This window comes from Microtus ochrogaster, chromosome 22, assembly GCF_000317375.1.
Source record: "Microtus ochrogaster isolate Prairie Vole_2 chromosome 22, MicOch1.0, whole genome shotgun sequence".
Classification (NCBI taxonomy): domain Eukaryota; kingdom Metazoa; phylum Chordata; class Mammalia; order Rodentia; family Cricetidae; genus Microtus; species Microtus ochrogaster.
In genome coordinates, this window is record NC_022023.1 from 18,236,150 (window position 1) to 18,257,039 (window position 20,890).

Below are 20,890 nucleotides of genomic sequence, written 5' to 3' on the forward strand. Positions count from 1 at the left end.
AAAAAAAAAAAAAAAAAGACTAAAGATATGTGAGTGTGCACGTGTGCACGCATCTATTAAAAGGTGCGACACAAAGCTTCCACTTTTTAAATTGGTTGACATAAAAACAGTATATACTTCAAAGTTTAAAAAGGACACCCTGGGGGCTGGAGAGATGGCTCAGAGGTTAAGAGCACTGCCTGTTCTCCCTGAGGTCCTGAGTTCAATTCCCAGCAACCACATGGTGGCTCACAACCATCTGTAATGAGATTTGGTGCCCTCTTCTGGCCTGCAGGCATGCATGCAGGCAGAATGCTGTATACATAATAAATAAATAAATATTTAAAAAGAACTTTGGTTCATATACACACTGAACAAAAATACAATATGTCCCACTTAAATTACAAGTATAAGGGCTAGAGAGATGGCTCAGTGGGTAAGAACACTGGGTTTGATTCCAAGCACCCACATGGCAGCTTCTAATTGTGTCACTCCAGTATCTGACCTATTCTGGCCTCTACAGGTACTGCATATATTCACAGACATACAAGCATGCAAAGTACCTAAAAACATAAAATAAAAAAAGAAAGAAAAAAGTCATGAAAGAATTAGAAGAAAGTAGAGAAGGAAATAAGGGATATCGGGATATCCTAGTTGAGAAACAGGACAGAAATACAAATAGTTAATTATATGAAACACTGAAAAGCTTTCAGGGAGTCGAAGCACAGCTCAGTGGTTGAGGCTCCGGCTCAATCCACAGAGCATACACGCACAAACTAAGAAATGCTGTTTGAAATTATCAAATCAACAAAATGTCAACTTAAAAATGGTAGTGCTCAGTGCTGGTGAAAGTAAAAAGAAGATACGCACGCCTGGCTACACCGCAGCTCCTACATGCAGTCATATGGTGAGGAAAATCAAAGAGCCATGTAATAAGCGTAATGTGCAAAAGAGTGGAAGAGGGATTAACCACCAGAAAGATCCACTCTAGACCTGACAGACATAGCTAACATGCACTTACTGAGCACAGATCGTGCTCCTGAGTCTGGGGAAAATGCCTCTGATGCACTGAGAGATCTCTGGACGGTCGCACATGACCATGAGATGGATGGGAAAGGGGCAGACACAGACACCTAACAGTCATTACTCTTCAGTGATGGGTTATACTTAAGTTTAGATGATTTATGTTACTAGTCTTTACGTTTTTCTTTTTATAATACCTAAACCAAGCTTAGTTCTGCCAATTCTTTCTTACTGCTCACACTGAAATCTTTACAGAAGGCGCAGAAGCCTGCGGACTGCAGCTGTGCAGTCCCAGTGTGAGGGCCAGGAGCATTATTTCCCACGGACTTCCTCACTAAGTACAGGGGACCTTGCCAAATAGAAGAAATCAGCTGAGAGCTCATTTCAAGAGACAGCAGCCTACAGGGCCCGGGTCCTGGTTAGATCAGGGTGAGTCCCTCAGCAACCTCCTCTGCCAACAAACAGAAAACAACATCCTGTGGATTTTTTGAGGGGGAATAGGGAGGAGGAAGTAGTTTAAAATTTCAAAACAAAACTCCCAGGGGTTTAAGATAATAAGCACAAAGAAGAATGAAATGTGAGAAACAGCCTAAAAAGCACGGTTTCAAATGTGCAGGATACACAAAAGCAAGGCTCAGCATGAGCACTCGTCTAGGAGACAGCAGTGACCCCGAAACTGAGTCCAACAGGCCTCAGAGGTGGGGCTCAGTGACGGCAGTGCTCCAGGGAGCAACCAAAGCCTACATTCCCAGGGTCTAATTCCCTATCAGGCTCCCTTGTGTAGGAAAGGAAGTGTTCAAAGAGGCAAACTCAGTAAGAATAAGAAATTACTAAGGAGAATTTAACTCCCATACTCTATAGACTAGTGGCCACTGGGATCCTTTACTCTACAGGAGAAGCTGCTACAAATTCTAGCCAGCCGGCCCAGGCTGAAGGCACTAAGGGGGCTCCCCAGTTCTTGTACAGACAAAGCTATACATACAGTTGTGGTAGCTCTTGCCTTAAATCCCAGAACTCAGGAGACAGGCGCAGGGATTTCTGTGAGTTCAAGGTCAGTCTGGTCTACAGAGCCAGTTCAAGGACAGCCAGGACTATACAGAGAAACCCAGTCTCAAAAGCAAGCAAGAGGAAAGGAGGGAAGAAGGGAGGGAGGGAGGGAGAGAGAGAGAGAGGTCTTCATTCACAGTGTATAACACTCACTGAAGGGAATGCACAGCTGTTCTTCTTAGTTATAAAACATTAAAGACACAAGAGACTTGTAACAACAAAACAAAGATATTCTAAACTCAATAATAGTTCATGGAATCCTTACCTCACTGTTTCTTTTATGCATAAATACCAGATTAGCATTTCCACCCTATAAAATAACAACAAAAATGCATTTAAAAACGAAACTCTTGATGTAGAGACTATACTCAATGCATTTCTAAGTTACATGTACTTCTGGATTTCCACTTTTTCTACCATAGCATCTCCCTGGAGGGCATGACAAAAAGTTGAACTGTTTTTTAACTAAAAAACCCTGTAAAGCAGGATCACGATGTCACGGGGCATTAAACAGGCTGTCTAATAAAACCGGTCCCGTGAGAGCACAGCAGAGCAGGGTGTGTAAAGAGGACACTTGAAGCCAGGGGGCCCAAAGCACCAACAACATGGGCCTCTCAACTGTATGGTTTGCTCTAAGAGTGTGCTTTCCCTAGAAAATGAGATTTCATTACAAGTGGCAAGCTGGTTCCTGAGCCAGATCAAGGAAAGGGTGATGAAGTCCAAGGAGGTTCACATATAAGAGTGCTTTTCTAGGAAATCTTACCTTTTTCAGACCACTGTCTGATTCTGTTCTCCTAAGATCTTGGCCATCATCACCCTCTTCTTTCTCACCTCCTAAACAAAACACAAACAAATGAAAACGATATAGATAGCTTAGGGGTATAATAGTTCTGAATCCTATTAATACCAGAAATAAAAAAAGAGGACAGGGAGCCACTTGGTGGTACTCGGCCACAAGTCATAGCTTCACCAACGGAGAGTAAGAAAACAAAATCCAAACAGAACCAAACCAAACCAAACAAAACAACCACCAAACACAGCTTAGTACCCCTTATTTGATGCTTGGAACCAGAAGAGTGTGAACTTCAGATTTTTGGATATGTGTAATAATTAGATGATTGGCAGTTGAGACTCTTGTCTATTGAATGTCTCACAGACACTTGCACACAGCCTGGAGATAATGGTATACAATGTTTGGAGCATCTTTGTGTTCTCAGTGCAACTTCCCAAGTGTGGAGTTTGCAGTGTGACATGTCAGGAAGTTCTGAACTATGGAGCAGCATGGATATCAACTTTTCACATTAGAGATGCTCAAGACCTCTGACCATAGCTAGTTCAGTTGAGGAATAATGAACATGGTTCTCACAGGAATTCCTGAGTGTCTGAGACTCTTCTGAAGACATTTACTGAAGGGACAGAGGAGACTGTGTGCTGCAAAAGGATAATAGATGGATCACCTTTGGAAGCATTCATCTGATGACAGTCAAACCCTCCAAAGGTCTCTGCTCTCCGGGGCAAGGAAACAGGGCCAGCCATGACTTCCTGCTCAACAGGGCTGCTGATGGTCTGTCCAAGTGTGCCGCCGAGACTTCCACTCACCAAACCCTGGAGGATTTCCACTGGAGTGAAGCAAACAAAACACTCATGTGGATATCTATCTTTCATTAAGAGGAAAAAATGTCATGGCAACATGTGATATGTACAGACTGGATCAGAACATCCCAAAGAATAGGTAAATTTTCCTGCCTAGGGGGCTCTACTGGAAACGTAGAGACTAATTCCAGGCTTCTATCCGTGGGCCTGAAAAATCCGCAGGCGAAAAGGAAGGCGGAGTAGTTGACTGGGAGGAGTATGGGTTCTAGAAGTAGAGCCAAAGCAGTGGAAAGGCCTCTGGAAATGTGAGCCAGTGTGAGAACAGCAAATAAAACTAGTAGGAGCAGGTGGGTACCAGGGGCCAGAGCAGCCTAAGCATCTAGATCTTCTAATTTAAGTTAACTGCTAACTTGAGATTTTCCCCAGGGCAGGGTCTGTGGGGAAAGAAGAACAGGAGAGGAACAGGGGTGAGTGAGAAAGAAGGTCCAGACAGGATAAGAGGCAGAAAGAAAAAAAATATCTCTTAACAAGCACCATCATTTTAATAAGGCATAAAAACAATAGAAAAAATATAATTAAAAAAGGTGCTTGAGTCAATTTTTTTCCCCTTAGCTTTTTTTGGGGGACGGGGGGAGAAAGGGTAGATCAATGTTATTGAACTCAGAGATCTGCCAGCCTCTGCCTCCTGAGTGCTGGGACTGAAGGAGTCTGCTACAAAGCCCAGCAAAAAAAAACCAGTATTTGAAAGAAAAAATTTCATGGAAAAAAATGAACTAAAAAATACTGAAGTCAAATGCCATATAAAGAAAAGAGGTGGTAAACAAGAATGTAACTTTCTATAGACTGGAGCACAGCAGAAAGTGTTTCCATTAAACAAATGAGATAAACACACCAAGGAAACGATGCAAAACACAGAAGAATTTAAGTCTAGATTAGAGAAAACAAGGTTGATGCAGTAGCACCTCTGCTATCTCAGCTCGGCAGACCGAGGCCACAGATGCAGGTGGAGGGCAGGGTGGTCTCCATAACAGGGCCTTAGCTTAAAAAACTAGAAAAGTAGAACAAGTGAAACTCAGAACAGGCAGGAAAAATAGTCATAGAAAGTCAAATGGAACTAACACATTAAGAGCAAGGTACCCCACAGAAGATGGCTTAGTAGGTAGAGGATCATTAAAAGTGGAAAATAGTGACTGTAGGGCAAGGAAGGTGCATGATTGAGGAAGAAAACCAAAGTCAGAGAACAGAGGAAATACAAAGAATTGCAATTCAAGAACATTTTCCTGAAATTGAAAATATTTGTAACCATGTTAGACAGTAACCCCACAACAACCAACCATATAGTATACTTTGTAAAAATATTTGGAGTTAAAAAACACCCCTTGGGCTCCTAAGCAAGGAACATGTGACTTATATAGACAGATCATGTGGTTACTACCCTCTAAGAATGATGGGAAATGATGCGACATGAGAACAATTAACAAACTCAGATAAGAAAATATGAGCCAAAGACTTCATATCCAAAGAATCCTTCGAGCAGAAAGAGCAGGAATCAATAAAGAAGACAGAAATAGCACTTTGATGGCTTTGAGGACACTGACGTAAGGATGGGGCTCTACAAGCATGTGTTTAAAGAACCAATACTACAGGCCACGCGAGGAGCAGAGTGTGAATGAAGCTCCAGATGAGACACGCAGACACAGTTCTTAAGAAGGAATGGAGACTGTGATACAGCCTTGTATGTGGAACTGTGCTGGCAGGAACAGCAGTATTATTCTTATACAAGTACCAGTGTTAACACTGAAATAAGACATTAATATAGGATATTCTTTTTAATGTATTTTAATTAAAAACATTCTGTGTGTGTGTGTGCGCGCGCGTGCGTGCACACGAGAGCACACGTATGTGGAGGGTGGCCCGTGCATGTGGGAGAGGGGGCCAGAGGATAACTTGCGGGAGTTGGTTCTTTAATTGTATGGCTTCTAGGAATCAAACTCAGGTCATCAGGTTTTGCAGCAGGTGCCTTTACTCACTGACCCAGTAGAGGATATCCTAATTCCATAATGTATCCCAGAGAAGGAATATTCCTTAGTGGAAAGGACACAGACATGTCTAAGTGATTAGGAAATATATATGGCAACCTGTAATCCATAATTTGCTTAGCTACATTCATGTGAATTTACATTATTGAAGCCCCTCTCTAGTTCGGTCCACGGAAAAGGACAACAGAGTAATGACTAAAAATTTCAAAGCAATGACAATAATTCCCAGGTCCTAAATAATGATCTTAAAATACTTTTCACCAGAATTCTCAAAGGAATGAATGGAACAGCAAACAACCAAGAAAAGCTTAGCTACACAAGCAAGCTCTGTACTGTGACCATGCCATAGACAGAAGCCACAAGAAAACGAGGGTCGGGGCAGGGGGGGGACATACACACTGCGCTTTATATGAGGTTAAGAACTGCTCGGTGACCTAGAACCCATCAACTATGTTTAAATCCATGAATCCATAAGCAGCTAATTTTGGAGCTGGGTACTGAACACAAGGCCTCTCACGCATGCAGAGCTCTACCTCTGAGCTACAGCTGCAGCCTCATAACAACGCGTGCAAAACAGTGCAAGTCCTACCGGAGGATCCAGACAGACCAGTTTACTGAAGACTGGCACCAAAAGGAAGAGCCCCTCCCCTGCAGGATTCATCCTTTTATCCCACTGTCCCTATGTCACAGAAAAAGAACTAAGTTCCTGATCTGAACTCAACACCATAGGAACACATCTTATGAAATACACCAAGTCTGAGAAATTCAGCTTCTGAAACCAGCTGTGACTGACAGACCTAGAGAACAGAGTGCTATATGGAAAAATCCAACCAGTGGTTTCAAAAGCTCAGCTAACCCAAAGATTAACTGCATGGCGAGGATGGGGACGGCAGGCTTGCAGGATGGCTCAGTAGGTATACGGGAGCCACACCTGATGATCTTGAGTTTGTTCTCTGAGACCTAATGCCCCAAGCTGTCCTCTTACCTTCATAACCCTTCTATGCACATCATGGGCTTTGTATACCCACACATGCATGTGCACAGCAGACACACTAATGTAACTTTAAAAATAAAAAAGGGGAAAGTACTTAAGTGATTATTGATACAAGTTAGGGCAGCTGCTTCTTTTAGGAGGAAGTTAAGGGTGATGGGGACATGCAAAGGCTTTTAGGGTGTCTGCCACGTTTATTTCTTAGCTTGGGTAGTGACTGTAAGGGATGTTTACTTGACAATTTAACTACAGCGATACTGGGAAGCTTTTTATACTGAAGTTTGATAGCAACAGCAGACACTGGCAGGGGACATTAGTGTGCACATCTCTCCAGGACAGGACAGAGATAGCAATACTGTGTGTGAATTACCTTCACTTATTGCACTTTTCATCAGCGGTCCTCCTTTGAGAGCCTCCTCTGTGTTGGAGCGGAAGAGGACTCTTGGGCTGTGCGTTGGGGAGCAATCCTCAGGCAGGGGAGTGCTGCATTCAGTCATGTCCCGGAAAATCATCTCCTTCTCTTCCAGCAAGAGGAGGATCTGCTGGTCCTTCTGTTGAAGTTGTTCTGCAGGACAAACGGAGAAACCACCTGACTTGTCTGGAGCCAGGGAACACAAGATGACTGAGAGGTGAGCACCACCTAGTGGTGGTTATGGAAAGGCCCATGACAGAAGAAGGGTTCTTTCCTGCGAGCACCAGCATTTCTGCCAGCACAGTGAGCCCCCTTCCCTGAGCCATCTCACAGTCCATCTGTGAACACAGCAAGAGAGAAGGCCAGGGACTGCAAAGAGTAGATGAGACTAACTGGAGAATATCTTCCTCATTTTAACCTTAGACATGACTATAAAGTGTGGCGAATTCTCTATGACAAGGCATGGATAAAGTCCCCACTGTCCAAGGACAAAGAATCAGAGATCAAGAACTTTGTCCAAAGAACCAAGAGGAGAGAATTCATATTCCCCAGTGCTATTTATTTAATATTTATATATATTTATATTATCCATTTTTATTTGTATAGGGCCAGCATGTTGGTCTGTGCATCACATGCATGCCCAGTGCCCACAGAGGCCAGAAGAGGGCACCATATCTCCTGAAATGGGAGTTATAGACAGGTGCTTGGAATTGAACTCAGATCCTCTGGAACAGCAACCAGTGTTCTTAACTGCTTAGCCATCTCTCCAGTACCACTAGACTATTCTTGATGTCATTCTCCTTTGGAAACTATTTGTTTCTGTAGTTGAGCTGACTGAGACAGTTCAATGCCATTTCCAAGATTTTACCTTTTAACTCTCGGGCTCTGGTATCCAACAATTTCTTTTCTTCTTCATTCTCACTAGGAATCCCTTCATCTTCATCTCTGTTCCTAACATAGCCAAAATAAAGAAAGCCAGATGAAACAAACAAACCATCCAAGACGTCAGTCACGTGTCACTGCCCTGTGCACATGAAGTCACACAGAGGTACGAAGAGGGAGGAAAGGGCGGGTCTTGGTGTCTCACTTACAGGGAGTTGATTGTATCCTGAATGATATGAATCCAGCTATTCCGCTCCTCTTTGGAGCTGGCGTGGACCTCCACCATCTCTGGATCTTTCACTCCCATACTGATGAGGAACAGACCTTTCTCTTCATGTGCCACTTCTCTTACAATCAGCTTCTTTAAGGAGATCACAGTTGACTTATGGTCCTGGACAGAGGAGAGAGGCAAACATAAGACACGCATGCAGTACACTCACTCTTGAAGACAACTCTAACTTGAGGTAAGCTCAGACAGCTTTAAATGCACGAAAAACAGAGAAACCCTGTCTCGAAAAACAAAACAAAACAAAAAAATGCACGAAAAAAAATAAAATCAATTTAATCCTTTTCCAGAAAACCCCTTCAGTTTTCAGATAAGCATTTCATCATTCACCTCAAATGTGAACAAGAGATCCACACTGGAGATTAGAGGAACATGGCCACTAAACTTCTGTTTTCTGCATGATGAATCTGGGAGACACATTCCACAAGTGGATTTCTAGTGTGATCAAATCATCAAGTGTTTTGGGCATTCAACAGGATTTTTTTTTTTTTTTTTGGTTTTTCGAGACAGGGTCTCTCTGTAGCTTTGGAGCCTGTCCTGGAACTAGCTCTGTAGACCAGGCTGGTCTCGAACTCACAGAGATCCGCCTGCCTCTGCCTCCCGAGTGCTGGGATTAAAGGCGTGCGCCACCATTGCCCGGCTTCAACAGGATTGTGAAGGAACATAAAAATAATTTTGCAGTGGGAAGGAAAAACAACAAAACACCACAAGGGCACGTGAGGAATCGATCCTAGGGATCTCTGTGAGTCAGGTGGTTTTCAGTGGGCAGGTAAGCCACAGCTGTATGACAGACATGGTGATGCTAGCTGGTTAGACTTTATACCCAAACTAGCTGGCATGAATATGACTTATTTCAAACAGAAGAGAGAAACAGTTCAGCTTACCAAGGATGCAAACACGTATTTCTGGTCTTTTTCTTGAAGGAAAACTAAAATGTCAGTGAGGAGAACTGCTTGAACCTCTGCAAAGTAGAAGTGGGAGAGAAAAGGAGAGAAGCCGTTCATCAAACTGGTGTAGCAATGCACAGTGACTGTGTCTGAGATCACACCCACCCCCTGCAACAGTTTTGTAATTCTGCAGGATTCAGAGTTGACCACTGGAGTTTTAGAGGTATTTTATTCTATCTTTAAAGTGTTTATAGTTATTTTGTTATCCTTAATAAACTATGCTATCTAGCATTTTACAAACCTTAAGACAGCTATTGTTTTCAGTGGTAAGTATAATAATAGTTACATATACTGAAACCCCAGATTTCTCACTTAGAAACAAGACGACAAAATATAAATCCCAAACCCCAACAATACGGATCTCTTTACAATGTTACAACACGGAGAAATGAGTAATTCATACCTGTAAATCAATGTGTTATTTTTAGCTTCACCTTCCTGGGATGTTTTGAGTGATATGACTTGACCCACAGAACAGAGGATTCAAGCATATACAAAGTTACTGGCAAAGCAAATAACTGCTTTTTACCCTAGAGGCATTTTAGGCACATCACCATAAGCCTTGCCTCAGAAAAGCTTAAGTGATCAGTCCTGAAAAGATATATTTTGCATTGCAGTGTGTGTGTGTGCGTGTGTGTGTGTGTGTGTGTGTGTGTGTGTGTGAGCAAGCCAACTTTTGTGCCTTCCAGAGTTGACTTTGGGTATTTTCCTTTATTACTCCTTAATTTTTTGTTTTTTTTTTCTTTACCTAATTTTAAAAAAGATTTATTTACTTAATATTTCTACAGTGTTCTGCCTGTATGTATGCCTGCATGCCAGAAGAGGGCACCAGATCTCATTATAGATGGCTTTGGGCCACCATGTGGTTGCTGGGAATTATCTCAGGCAGGACCTCTGGAAGAGTAGCAAGTGCTACTAAGCCACCTACCTCTCCAGCCACTGTTTACCTTATTGTTAAAACAGGGTTTTTCTTACTGAACCTGGCTGGAGCTTGCCATTTTTGGCTGGACTGGTCAGTGGATAGGACTGGTCACTGGATAGGTCAGTGAGCTTTGGGGATCCTCCTGTCTCTATTTGCTGCCCCTCTTGCCCAGGTTATAGTGTGCATCACTGTATCTGGCTTTTATATCAGTTCTGGAGATCTGAATTCAGGTCTTAATATACTCACAGAAAGTCACTCAAAAGGTGACTGCTCAACTAAGCCATTATTCTGTATGGCAAAGTTTTAAGTATAAAATACTTATTTAAGAATGAAGGTGAGAGAGGCAGGTGGATCTCTGTGAGTTCAAGGCATGCCTGGTCTACAGAGCGAGTTCTAGGACAGGCACCAAAGCTACAGAGAAAGTCTGTCTCAAAATTAAAAAAAAAAAAAGAGGGTACAATTCAACCAATGTGTTAAGTAACGAGCAACCTTTACCAACATACTCCAGGAAATATTCTTCAGTACCCCCCGCCAATGTTGGAGAGGAAACTCTGGGTTCTATGCACGATAGGTAAGCAGCCCACCTGAGCTACACTCATAGCCCACAGTTTGTTTGTAATCTTTCCCAATTTCTCATAATATTAATGGGAAACGGCAGCCAGAAAAGTACCCAGAAGGGATGTATAGCAGAGACTTTCTCCATCCTCACAGTGAACAAGACTGGAGGGTTCACACACACTAATCTCTGGGTTTACTCCCCAAATCTGCATAAAACAGGGTGTGGTGATACACACCTGTTAACCCCAGCACTTGGGGGAGTTCAAGGTGACTCTCAGCTGAGTTTGTGATTAGTCTGGGATACCTGACATTCTCTTTTCTGCTACCCCTCAAAATCAGGACAGAGACATTTTAAAGCAAAAGATTAAGACTCCCCCATCTCACCCCATCACAGATAGCGTAACTGTCAACCTGACACAGCCTGGCATCATCTGAGAAGAAAGCCTTCACTGCCTAGATCAAGAGGTCCATGGTCATGTTTAGGGGAATGGTCTGAATATTAATTGTTGTAGAAGGCTTCAGCTCAGTGTGGGTGACACCATTTTCTGGGAAGGTGATCCTGGGCTATGTAACAAAGCTAGCTGAGCAGGAGCCCATGAACAAATGATGTGAATCAGCATCCAGTGTTTCTTTGGGGCCCTTTGTTCCTCTCCTGATGTACTTCAGTGATGGGCTGTGACCTGGAAGTGTCAGCCAAGTACACTCTTTCCTCCCCACTGCTGCTTCTACTCAGAGCGTCTTTAATCACAGCAACTGAACGGAAACTAAACACTTGCACAGACATACTCTAGCTTCATAGGAAAAACTGAATTCAGCTCTCTTCCACTCCATTAAAACAAAACCACGTGTGGAACCAGAGTGCATAAATGGGGGAGGTAAGCCAGGTAAAATATCACGTTTCCTCTCACATGTAGATGTAAATTTAATTATTTGTAATATAGAACATGAAAGGTGAAGAAACACAGTTTGGGGCAAGAAGGGGACCAGCAGGAGGTGCTGGTGGAGCAAACAACCATGTATGTTGTATTAAAATATTATAATGAAACCTATTGTTTCGTATGCTAAAAAATTAATTTAAGAAATATGTAGGGCAACACAATTCGTTTTGTCTAAATTATGGTCAAACTAAGTTAAGTCTAAACTGTAGAATATAGAATATGACACATAAAAACCAAAACCATCAGACTGACGTGTACTTGAGCGGTGCCTAAGACTCCAGCAGATCTAGATTCTATCACCATCGTCACCCCAGAAATGGAACAAAACAAACATCTTTAATTGGATCCAGGAACTTCAAAAAAATTCACCAACTCATGATCTGACTAGTCCTCTAGGCATGCACAGGGCCATTTTCCTCTGTTCTCTTGAGGGCAATGCACATCTCCTAGCCAGCTACTCAGAACTACCAAGCCTACCCTTACACGTTTCTCCCTTCGGAAAGCAGAGCCTATAGCTCCTTGGGAAACAGATTTATGCACACCTCTGCCACAACTAGAATTTCCTACAAAGCTACACAGCAAACAGAAGCAAAGGAGGTCTCAATTTTCAGGCTAGACAGCAGTAATTTTCCATGCACTATCATTAGTTTTGACAAGTTATTTTAAGTTTACTTTAAAATAATTCAGGTGCCTGCCAAAAATAAGTTCGAAAAGCTTAAGTTTCAACTTTGTTGGATCCTGAGGTTTATGATCAGTGTTATGGATCAGAGAAATAACAATCCTACCCCTTCCACGGGGTGTTCAATACAGTACTGGCTGTTCTTGGCAGGAGTTCACGGGGGTGTGAAAAAGACTAAATAGCAACCCGTTCTCCCCAGTGCAGGCATTTCCAGCCAGAAACCTATTGTTCTGCTATTGGTTTGACCACAGCTTTATTCCAACAGCTGGAACCCATTTGTTTTTATTTTCAGAATAAGCTGCCATGTAAAGGAAGAGAATAAAGCGTTGGCTCCAGGCAACAGCAGTTCTAGCAAACCTAGGTCCTTATGAGAAGGACAGGTATTTCTGAGCTGCCAGTCTGCTTGAAAGGCAGCCTCAAAGGGGTGGTGTGGAAAGAGGTCTGGGCTAGCATCCTCAGACCACCACAGAGCTGTGAGGACTAGAAGGAAGGAGCACCTTAATTCACTACAGGATATCCTACACACTCCTGATCAGTGGTGAGGGACACGGGAACATTATCCCATGCTCCATTTCCATGTCTTCCACTGCTGTCCAGGCACTGGTGGTGACGGTTCCAATGCCTTTGCCACTTCCGATGTCCTAGTCTACATGACTCCCAGTTGTGTTGAAAAACGAAACAACAAAAAAACCCCAAACCACAAAACACCTAACTCATCCCTTGTCCATGTGATACCCTCTCATTGTAAGCCTATTCCATGCCCACAACCAGCAAGAACATCAAGAGCCAGCTCCTCACTGTGTGGCAGGCATCTCTGGCAGCTGGACCCCAGCAGGTTCTCCTATCACTCTCTTCAGCCTGACTGGGAGTCCTGATGATTTAACTTTCTGGGGTTCCAGGCTCTCCCAACTCCATTTCCTCCAGCAATACTTTTCTCTTCATTCTTCAAGACTGACCTCCACGGCCACTCATGCTCCCTTTTCATTCTGGCACCCACCACACTACAGAAGTACCCTCTTCTTGTAGGTCTGAAGTCCGCTGCCTGGAGGGGACTTCTGTACTACTGTCCTAAGCAGACATAATAGGCTAAGCACCTGAGTGCTCTGACTGAAGACCTATGGCATCGCTCCTGATGAGACGGGAAAGGAAATGTTCCTTCTCATCTCAGTGTGCTACTGGGACATCAGCGCACCCATGGCCTGTTCCACCTCCTCAGCTCACTTAGTCCAGGACTGTGGCGGGAACACCAGCAGCTGCTGAGGGTAGAGCCCACAGAGGCAGGATGCCAACCTAGTAAAGTTCTGATGAAACCGGTCACTTTCCTAAAAGTAAGATGTATTCAATAATTAAAAACAAAAATGCTTAACTTCCTTAACTTATTGTAGGTGACTGATGAAAATTGAGAAATAATAAAATGAACAAGTTACTTTTAATGATCTAGTTTGCTTTAGAGAAAAATGACAGACATGAATCAAAGTAATGAGGAATGTAGTTGAAATGAGTTAGACTTGCCTTTCTCTAAGGTCTCAGAAGGTCTTTGGGGAGTGATAAGTTCTCAATTCTTACGGACTCACGGTCCCTGACTCAGACAGTTCTGCCACTGACCCCATCCCACAGTGGCCACTCAGCACCTCTCTGGGGGAACACGTCACTGCAACCGTGTACTATATGCATTAATTTGATCCTTTGTGTTTTAAATCAATTTGCCATTTTCCCTGAGTGTATCTTTTCCTTGCTGCCACATTTCATAGGGCTTTGTAAGTCACTTCAAATGAGTCTTCTTTGACATATTACTAAATGGTTGTTGCCCTGGGTGATGTCTGGGTATAGCTCTCCAGAAGAAACCTGGTGGTGAAGTTCAGAAGCATCTCCCCAGGCACCCAGACACGGAAGCAGTCTTACCTTTTAGCCGTCCTGTTGCACTCTTCAGAAACACACTCCCATCCCGCACCAGCTTCTTCCGTTTCAGATCCTCCTTGGCGAACATCTGCCCACTCTTCATCCTCATGATCGACTTGCTATCGGTCTTCGTGTAAATCTCACCAAGACGGACTTTCTTCTCATAACTTGCCACTTTGCTGTCCACGGCTCCAATCACATCCTTCACCAGGCTCAAGGACTGAGCCAGGTCTTCCTGCTCCACTTCATTGTCTTGGGGAGGAAAGAAGTACTCTGAATGGCTCCTTGCACACAAGAGCACACAGGAAGGAGTCTACACGATCACATTCCCCAGCTGTTATACTTCACGCTGGAGCCAACACACCAAGTCACATGCTGACCTTTCCTGCTGCCGTAAGTTCAATTCCAAAGGAAGTTGGGTATTCTCAGTGCTACGGATGATATGCAATTATATGCTCCAAAGCCAAAGAAACCAATGTTTTAGGGAGAGAGAGCAGCAGAGGCATGTAACAAGCTACTCAGCTATATCTCTGCCTACTCTTTAATGTGATTGCCTCATAACTTTTAATGTAACTGCCTAGGAGAAGCAGCTGCTGAGAGAAACCTCTACATACTGATTAAACAAGACAGAGTAACAATTTTAGCACTTATGGGAAGAAAAGGTGGGAACTGCTGAACTAGTCCATGCTCAGGGCACATGGTGCTTTAACAGAACCAATACATGGTCCCTCCTTGGTATCGTCCATCTACCCCAACTGTAGTGATTTAACACTCCAAGTGCTATTCCAGGAATCGAATCCAGGGCCTTGCACATGCCTGGGAAGTAATCTAACACTGAGCTGTACCTCCAGCCTGCTGTTCTAGGAACTAAATCCAGGACCTTGTGCATAGCCAGGAAACACTGCAGCACCCAGCTGTGCCTTCAGCTCCTTCTCAGTTTTTGCCTTGATACAGACAGACCTCACTGGCTGCCCAGGTTGGACTTGAATCTGATCTAAATCCTAGCAGGCCTCAAATTTGCATCTCCCTTGCCTTAGACCAAGAATCTAAGTCCACACAACTGTATCGTTGGTCCTATTTCCTTCCATTCAAGAAAACTGTGTATCAGGTGGGTATAATTCTGTTTCCCTATAATTCCAGCACTTGGGAGGCTGTGCAGAAGAATCATGAGTTTGAGACTAGACTGTCCTACACAGTGAAACAGGATCTCAAAAACTAAAGACAGCAACAAAATAAATAGCCATGAAAAGATGCTTACAAGATAAGATACACCTGTAATCGTGGCACTTTTGGGGGAGGTGGAGGAAAAACGGTTGTGAGTTTGAGGTCAACCTGGGCCAGAGTGAAAATCTGTGCCCCCAAATAAATAAACCACGGAGCTAAGCACAGACATGTTGGCAGGTCTGTACTGGTTTCTAGGGCTATCTGGATCTGAGTTACAAGCTTACCTTTGGTACACTGCAGTATCCTCTGGAATAAAACGGGGTACTTGGTGATCCTCTGAGTTACAAGTAAAATGCACTCTGGAATCCCAAGCCTTCTCACTACTGAACTGCTCATCTTCTTCTGCAAAGGAGTGAAGAAACTGTTAGTCCTCGTGTGAGAAAGGTAGCTTTAGCCAAAATGAGTGCTTGTGTTCTTGACCATGGTGGGGATGCTTGTGTTTCAGGGAGTACCTTCACAAAGGCTTGGAAACGCTTATCCTTTGTGTAGAGGTCTTTGAAGTAGTTGACAGACTGGTTGTGCTGTCCACAGAACTTGCCGTATGTCTTCTTTAAGCGCTCTGCATTCTCACCTGAAAACTGCCCCGGAAAGAAAACAGGAGTCACACCACAAGTCAGGGTATCGCTCTACAGAAAGTCCCCAGGCTTGCTGTAAAGACTAAGAGTGCTTCCTAATAAACTCCCCCAAAAGATTAAATGGTACAACAGCTTTGGCAAACAGCTTGGCACTTTATTGAAGGGTTAAGTACTGAGATCTGAGAAGATCCAGTGATTTGTTGTGTAGGTTTCTTCACTCACAATGGAGAGGCAGAAGCGGAACTACTACCACAAACCACGTGCCCTAATAGGCTGAGTCCAGTACTGAGTAACACAAGTACCACTGGACTAAAGTTTCAGTCCCAGCAGCAAAGACTTTAGTAGGGTTGTGTACAGCATAAGAAACTACAGACAAGAATACAAGTCAAGATGCAATACCTATATACCTATACAGATACTGAAGGCAGAGAGAGAGAGAGAGAGAGAGAGAGAGAGAGAGAGAGAGAGAATTTAGAGGAGAGATAGTTGGAGAATATGGCTCTTCATTTGTAGAGTGTCTCATTAGGCTCATTTTATAGGACTATTCAATCTGCACTTGCCAAATCCATGTGTCTCACACAGAATACACATTTATTTACATCATGCCTGTTTCTACAGATTTTCTTACGGCAAAAACCTCTGTCATATTCAGCTGTGCAGTTTTATCCCCGGCATTTAACAGACAGCAAATTCGTCTAGAATGAGTGAATACACTGATCAACTATCAAGTGAGGGATGTAGGCAAGGAGATGACTTCTAATTCTCAGTCAAGCCTGTAATCCCAGTTCCTTGGGAGGGTCAAACAGCCTCAGAATAAAAGCAAAAACAGGACTGGGGATGTAGCTCAGTGATAGGGTGCTGACTTACCATTTATGAGAAGTCCTTGGTTCAATCCCAAGTACTCCCCAGCCCCAACCCAATTCTCATTCAACCGTTCCAGCAACTAAACTTCTGCATCTACACAGAAGCAGGGATCTATTGAGAGGGAAAGCTCTAGTATGATATTCTTGTCTGTTAGGTTTTATTAGCAACATTTCATTTTTAAAAACATTAAAAGACTTTGTTTGTGAGCTTCTCTGGAATGGGACTGAAATAAAATCATGTCCAAAAAAACAGTAACACATTTTATAAAGTGTTTCACAGATAGCCTATTGGTCAACTGCCTAAGCTTTAGCTGGTCTCAAGACAGATGGAATCTGCCTGGCGGTGGTAGTGCTCACCTTTAATCCCAGCACTCAGGAGGCAGAGGCCACCTGAGAGTTCAAGGCCAGCCTGGTCTACAGAGTGAGTTGCAGGACTGCTCCATAGCTAGTGAGAAACCCTGTCTCAAAAAAATCAAATCAAATCAAAAAGAAAAAAAAAGATAGATGGGATCCTTTTCAGATGAGCCATGGGGAAAACTCATGATTTCAATAAACATTCTTTTACTTCCTACACAGCACTGCTTCTGATGACTGTATGGACTTAGAGAAAGAAAATCTTTTAGTATATACTTTATTATTATATATTATACATACCTAACTTTCTAAAAATAGCATAAGCAGAGAACCCTTCTTTCCTTCTTTTATAGAAAAGAAAACTGAGGGTTAGATGACCTCAGTTTGTTAAGTCTACAAAGAAAACCAGTAAAGCTGAGCTATACATGCAGGGATCCAGAATCACAAAGCTTCTCTGCTACCCCAAAGTGTGAGAATCCCAGACCTGCCCGCTGCTCACCTGATTGACAAGCACATCCCCTATCCTCTTGACAAGAAAGTTCCTTTCACTTTTCTCTACCAGAGACTCCTTCTTCCGCTCCAGGATTCTCTGAAAGAACTGGCTGTGGATACTGATCAGTTCATCCAAACAAGGGAACAGCTTTTCCACCATCTGCTGCTCAAAGAGCAGATCTGTCATCATGCCCCGGCTGTACACATCACTCATGATCTTGAGCGTGCGGATGTGATGTAACTCTGTCTGCATCAACTCTATGAGAAGAGAGAGCAAGGGTCTTTCAGATCACAGCTAAGCTTGTGAGGTTAGCTCAGAGCCCAGCTGGGACTCTAACACCGAGCAAACAGCTCTCTTCCGTGGCGTAGTCTCATCTCATGCCGCCCTTTCGCTGACCTAACATTTCTCTGATGGCAAGTGTACTGAATTCTGAAATGATTTTCAGAGTCCTTTCCTTTTACTGTTTCTGCACTGAACTCAGTCCCTTTTATTTACTGTGTCCCTGCTTCCCAGAACTGACAAATATTTCACCTTTTTAGTGTAGCTCAAGAACAAAAATGCATTTTTAGAAGGCATCTCTTTCATACACTGCTGTATAGCTCACATGCAAATATAAACTGTTCAATCTAAGGAGAAAGGAACAGAATGGGACACTACAGGGCAAAATGAACAAAAGGCAATATCAAGTCTCCAAGCTGGGCAGTGGTGGCGTACACCTCTAATCCCAGCACATGGGAGGCAGAGGCAGGCAGATGTCTGTGAGTTCGAGGCCAGCCTGGTCTACAGAGCCAGTTCCAGGACACCTAGGGCTATTACACAGAAAAACCCTGTCTCAACCCCCATCCCCCAAATCATGTCTTCATACCTCAGTGTTTTAATGGAAACCTTTATGATGCTGCATATTCAACACTTAGTTTTTACAGTCCAACAATCACTCATTTAAACATGCTGGACAGGGCAACTCCTCTTCAAGTTCCCTCCCTGGGAGGCAGGACAATATCTCTACCTCAGTAACCCTCACTGTGTGTAAGGGGGATGGTGCAGATGACAAACAAGCAAAGCAAATGAAGCATCTCACCGTAAATCACCTCCTGCCGTTTGACCACATCTTTCTTCTGCTGTTTAAGGAACTTGCTGTCTACTATGCGGCTCCAGGACTCTGCTTCTAGCTGTTTAGAGTCACTTTCAAAGTCTCCCATCAGCTGTCCTTCATTCATGTCTGTACCTACTCCTCAAAATACAAAAAAAAGCAATCTCAGGATGTTGGGTTTTTGACCTCTACAAGTCTAGATTTTCCTGCAGGTGAAAACGAGTTCCTAAGACAAATCCTCTGTCCTAGTGTAGAGGATATTCAAGGAGAACATACTAGGCAGGATCACTGTCAAGTTCAGGAATGGAAGATTCTATACTCAAGTCTGGTTAGGAATGATAAACATACGTACATCTAGCAAGACTGAAATAATTCCTATGTGAAGCTGGAGCTTGAAGCATCCTGCTATCTTTACGAGCTGCATGTTCGTCTGAGTACACTTACAATTGTACAGACACAGAACTGAATGTGTGCAACGTCTAGAGGAAGAAAAGCATCCATACTAGAGTGTGTCTAGGTTAAAATCAGTGTTCCCTTCTGTGGAGAGCCAACACCAGGACAGGTGCGACCGCCAATGCTTGGCACTGCAAGAGATGCTTTACAAACAATTGAGAGACTCTTTCCAGGGAGGGAGGGAAAGAACAGGCCCTGCTATTTGGTAATAGTGTGATAGGAGATACACTGGATCCTTATAGACATTTAGTAATACAGGCCAGAGTTTCCTCTTACCCTCATCAGTAAGTGATTCTGTTGACTCATTGACCTTGCAGATTTTATTTAGTGAGTCTGTTGAATGAGACAGAAATTTCCAGGTGTTTGACATGTTCTCATCATTGCCAACTCTAGAGACAAAAGGAAGACCACACTGTCAAATACGATCTGATAAGCTGTGGTGCACATTCTCAGGTGAATCCCTAAAAAAAAAACAAACCTCTAAAATGACAGTTAGTCGTGGGTGTTATGATGACTTAAGACAAGCTACCTGGGTACATAGCAAAATGAAGCACTACTAAAAAGTTTAGAAGTGTTACCAACACAAACTCAATCTTAGTTCAACTTTCTGAGGCTTTAAAAAAAAGGTACACAGCATCATGTACACATTTATATAGAAAAATTAAAATTTTATTATAGGAGTTTGAGAGATGGCTCAGCAGTTAAGAACACTGGCTGCTCTTTCAGAGGATCTGAGTTTGATATCTAGCACCCATATGGTGGCTCACAATCACCTGTAACTCAAGTTTCAGGGGATCTAATACCTTCTTCTAGACTCCACAGATATCAGGTATACACATGGGGCAAAGACATGCATATGGGCAAAACACACATACATAAAATAACTTGTAAAAGCATTACATAATCACTAACTTTTTTTTCTTTTAAAAAATCTCTACCCTACAAACTACTGAGCATGTCATTAAATGATATTCTTTGGGCCTTTCCACCTCAACTCACAAGCTGATTAAACATTACCAATCTAAACTATAAATATAAGTATAAATACAGTACATCAAAACCACAACTTCCAACCACTTCATCCGTGCCATCCAACTGTGTACCAACCCATTATTTTATATACCCATTTCTTTTTTTGTTAAATAAAGTGATTACTATGTCCTTGTCACCCATATGTCAACTGTAGACTCTTTAAGCCCACTTACCCAGTGATGTTCTGTATGGAAACACTTTTTGAGAGGGAGACACACTGCTGGGACCGCCTGTTAGTAAACATTGGTACAGCGGTGGCCTCATCAGGCAACAGGACTGCAGACCTAGGGCGCTCCTTGGGCTGTGAAGCTGCAGGGGAAGAGAGGACATGAATTGAAGCATCACCTTTCCAGATCCCTAGTGCTGACTTATTCCACAGACGCCACAAAGGCACAAAATGTTTTCAATACATTAGCTCCTTAAAAAAAGGAAGATTTAAAGACAGGGTCTTCACATCCTTGGCTGTCCTTGAACTCAGAGATCAAGTGTTGGGATTAAAAGCATGTGCCACAACACCAGTTGAAGCTCTGGAAACACAAATCAGGTCCTCTGGAAGAGCAGCATATGCTTCTAACCAGAGTCAACTCTCCAGCCCCTGCTCATTAATGGAA

The 20,890-nt window shown here is 43.1% G+C and overlaps 1 protein-coding gene across 2 annotated transcripts in view; it reads right to left on the reverse strand.

Moving 5' to 3' along the window:
• Positions 1 to 20,890, reverse strand: part of Akap13 (A-kinase anchoring protein 13) — a 269,674-nt gene that overhangs the window by 8,424 nt on the left and 240,360 nt on the right. For both annotated transcript variants that reach the window (XM_026784275.1, XM_013350228.2), the window contains 14 exons: positions 20,453 to 20,588; positions 19,524 to 19,636; positions 18,783 to 18,935; positions 17,711 to 17,961; positions 15,872 to 15,997; positions 15,644 to 15,761; positions 14,199 to 14,447; positions 9,137 to 9,213; positions 8,176 to 8,357; positions 7,953 to 8,035; positions 7,043 to 7,237; positions 3,507 to 3,668; positions 2,813 to 2,883; positions 2,315 to 2,359 (listed from right to left, as the gene is read on the reverse strand). In XM_026784275.1, the coding sequence (XP_026640076.1) occupies positions 2,315 to 2,359; positions 2,813 to 2,883; positions 3,507 to 3,668; positions 7,043 to 7,237; positions 7,953 to 8,035; positions 8,176 to 8,357; positions 9,137 to 9,213; positions 14,199 to 14,447; positions 15,644 to 15,761; positions 15,872 to 15,997; positions 17,711 to 17,961; positions 18,783 to 18,935; positions 19,524 to 19,636; positions 20,453 to 20,588 (1,961 nt within the window). The remainder of the gene's footprint in view (positions 1 to 2,314; positions 2,360 to 2,812; positions 2,884 to 3,506; positions 3,669 to 7,042; positions 7,238 to 7,952; positions 8,036 to 8,175; positions 8,358 to 9,136; positions 9,214 to 14,198; positions 14,448 to 15,643; positions 15,762 to 15,871; positions 15,998 to 17,710; positions 17,962 to 18,782; positions 18,936 to 19,523; positions 19,637 to 20,452; positions 20,589 to 20,890) is intronic.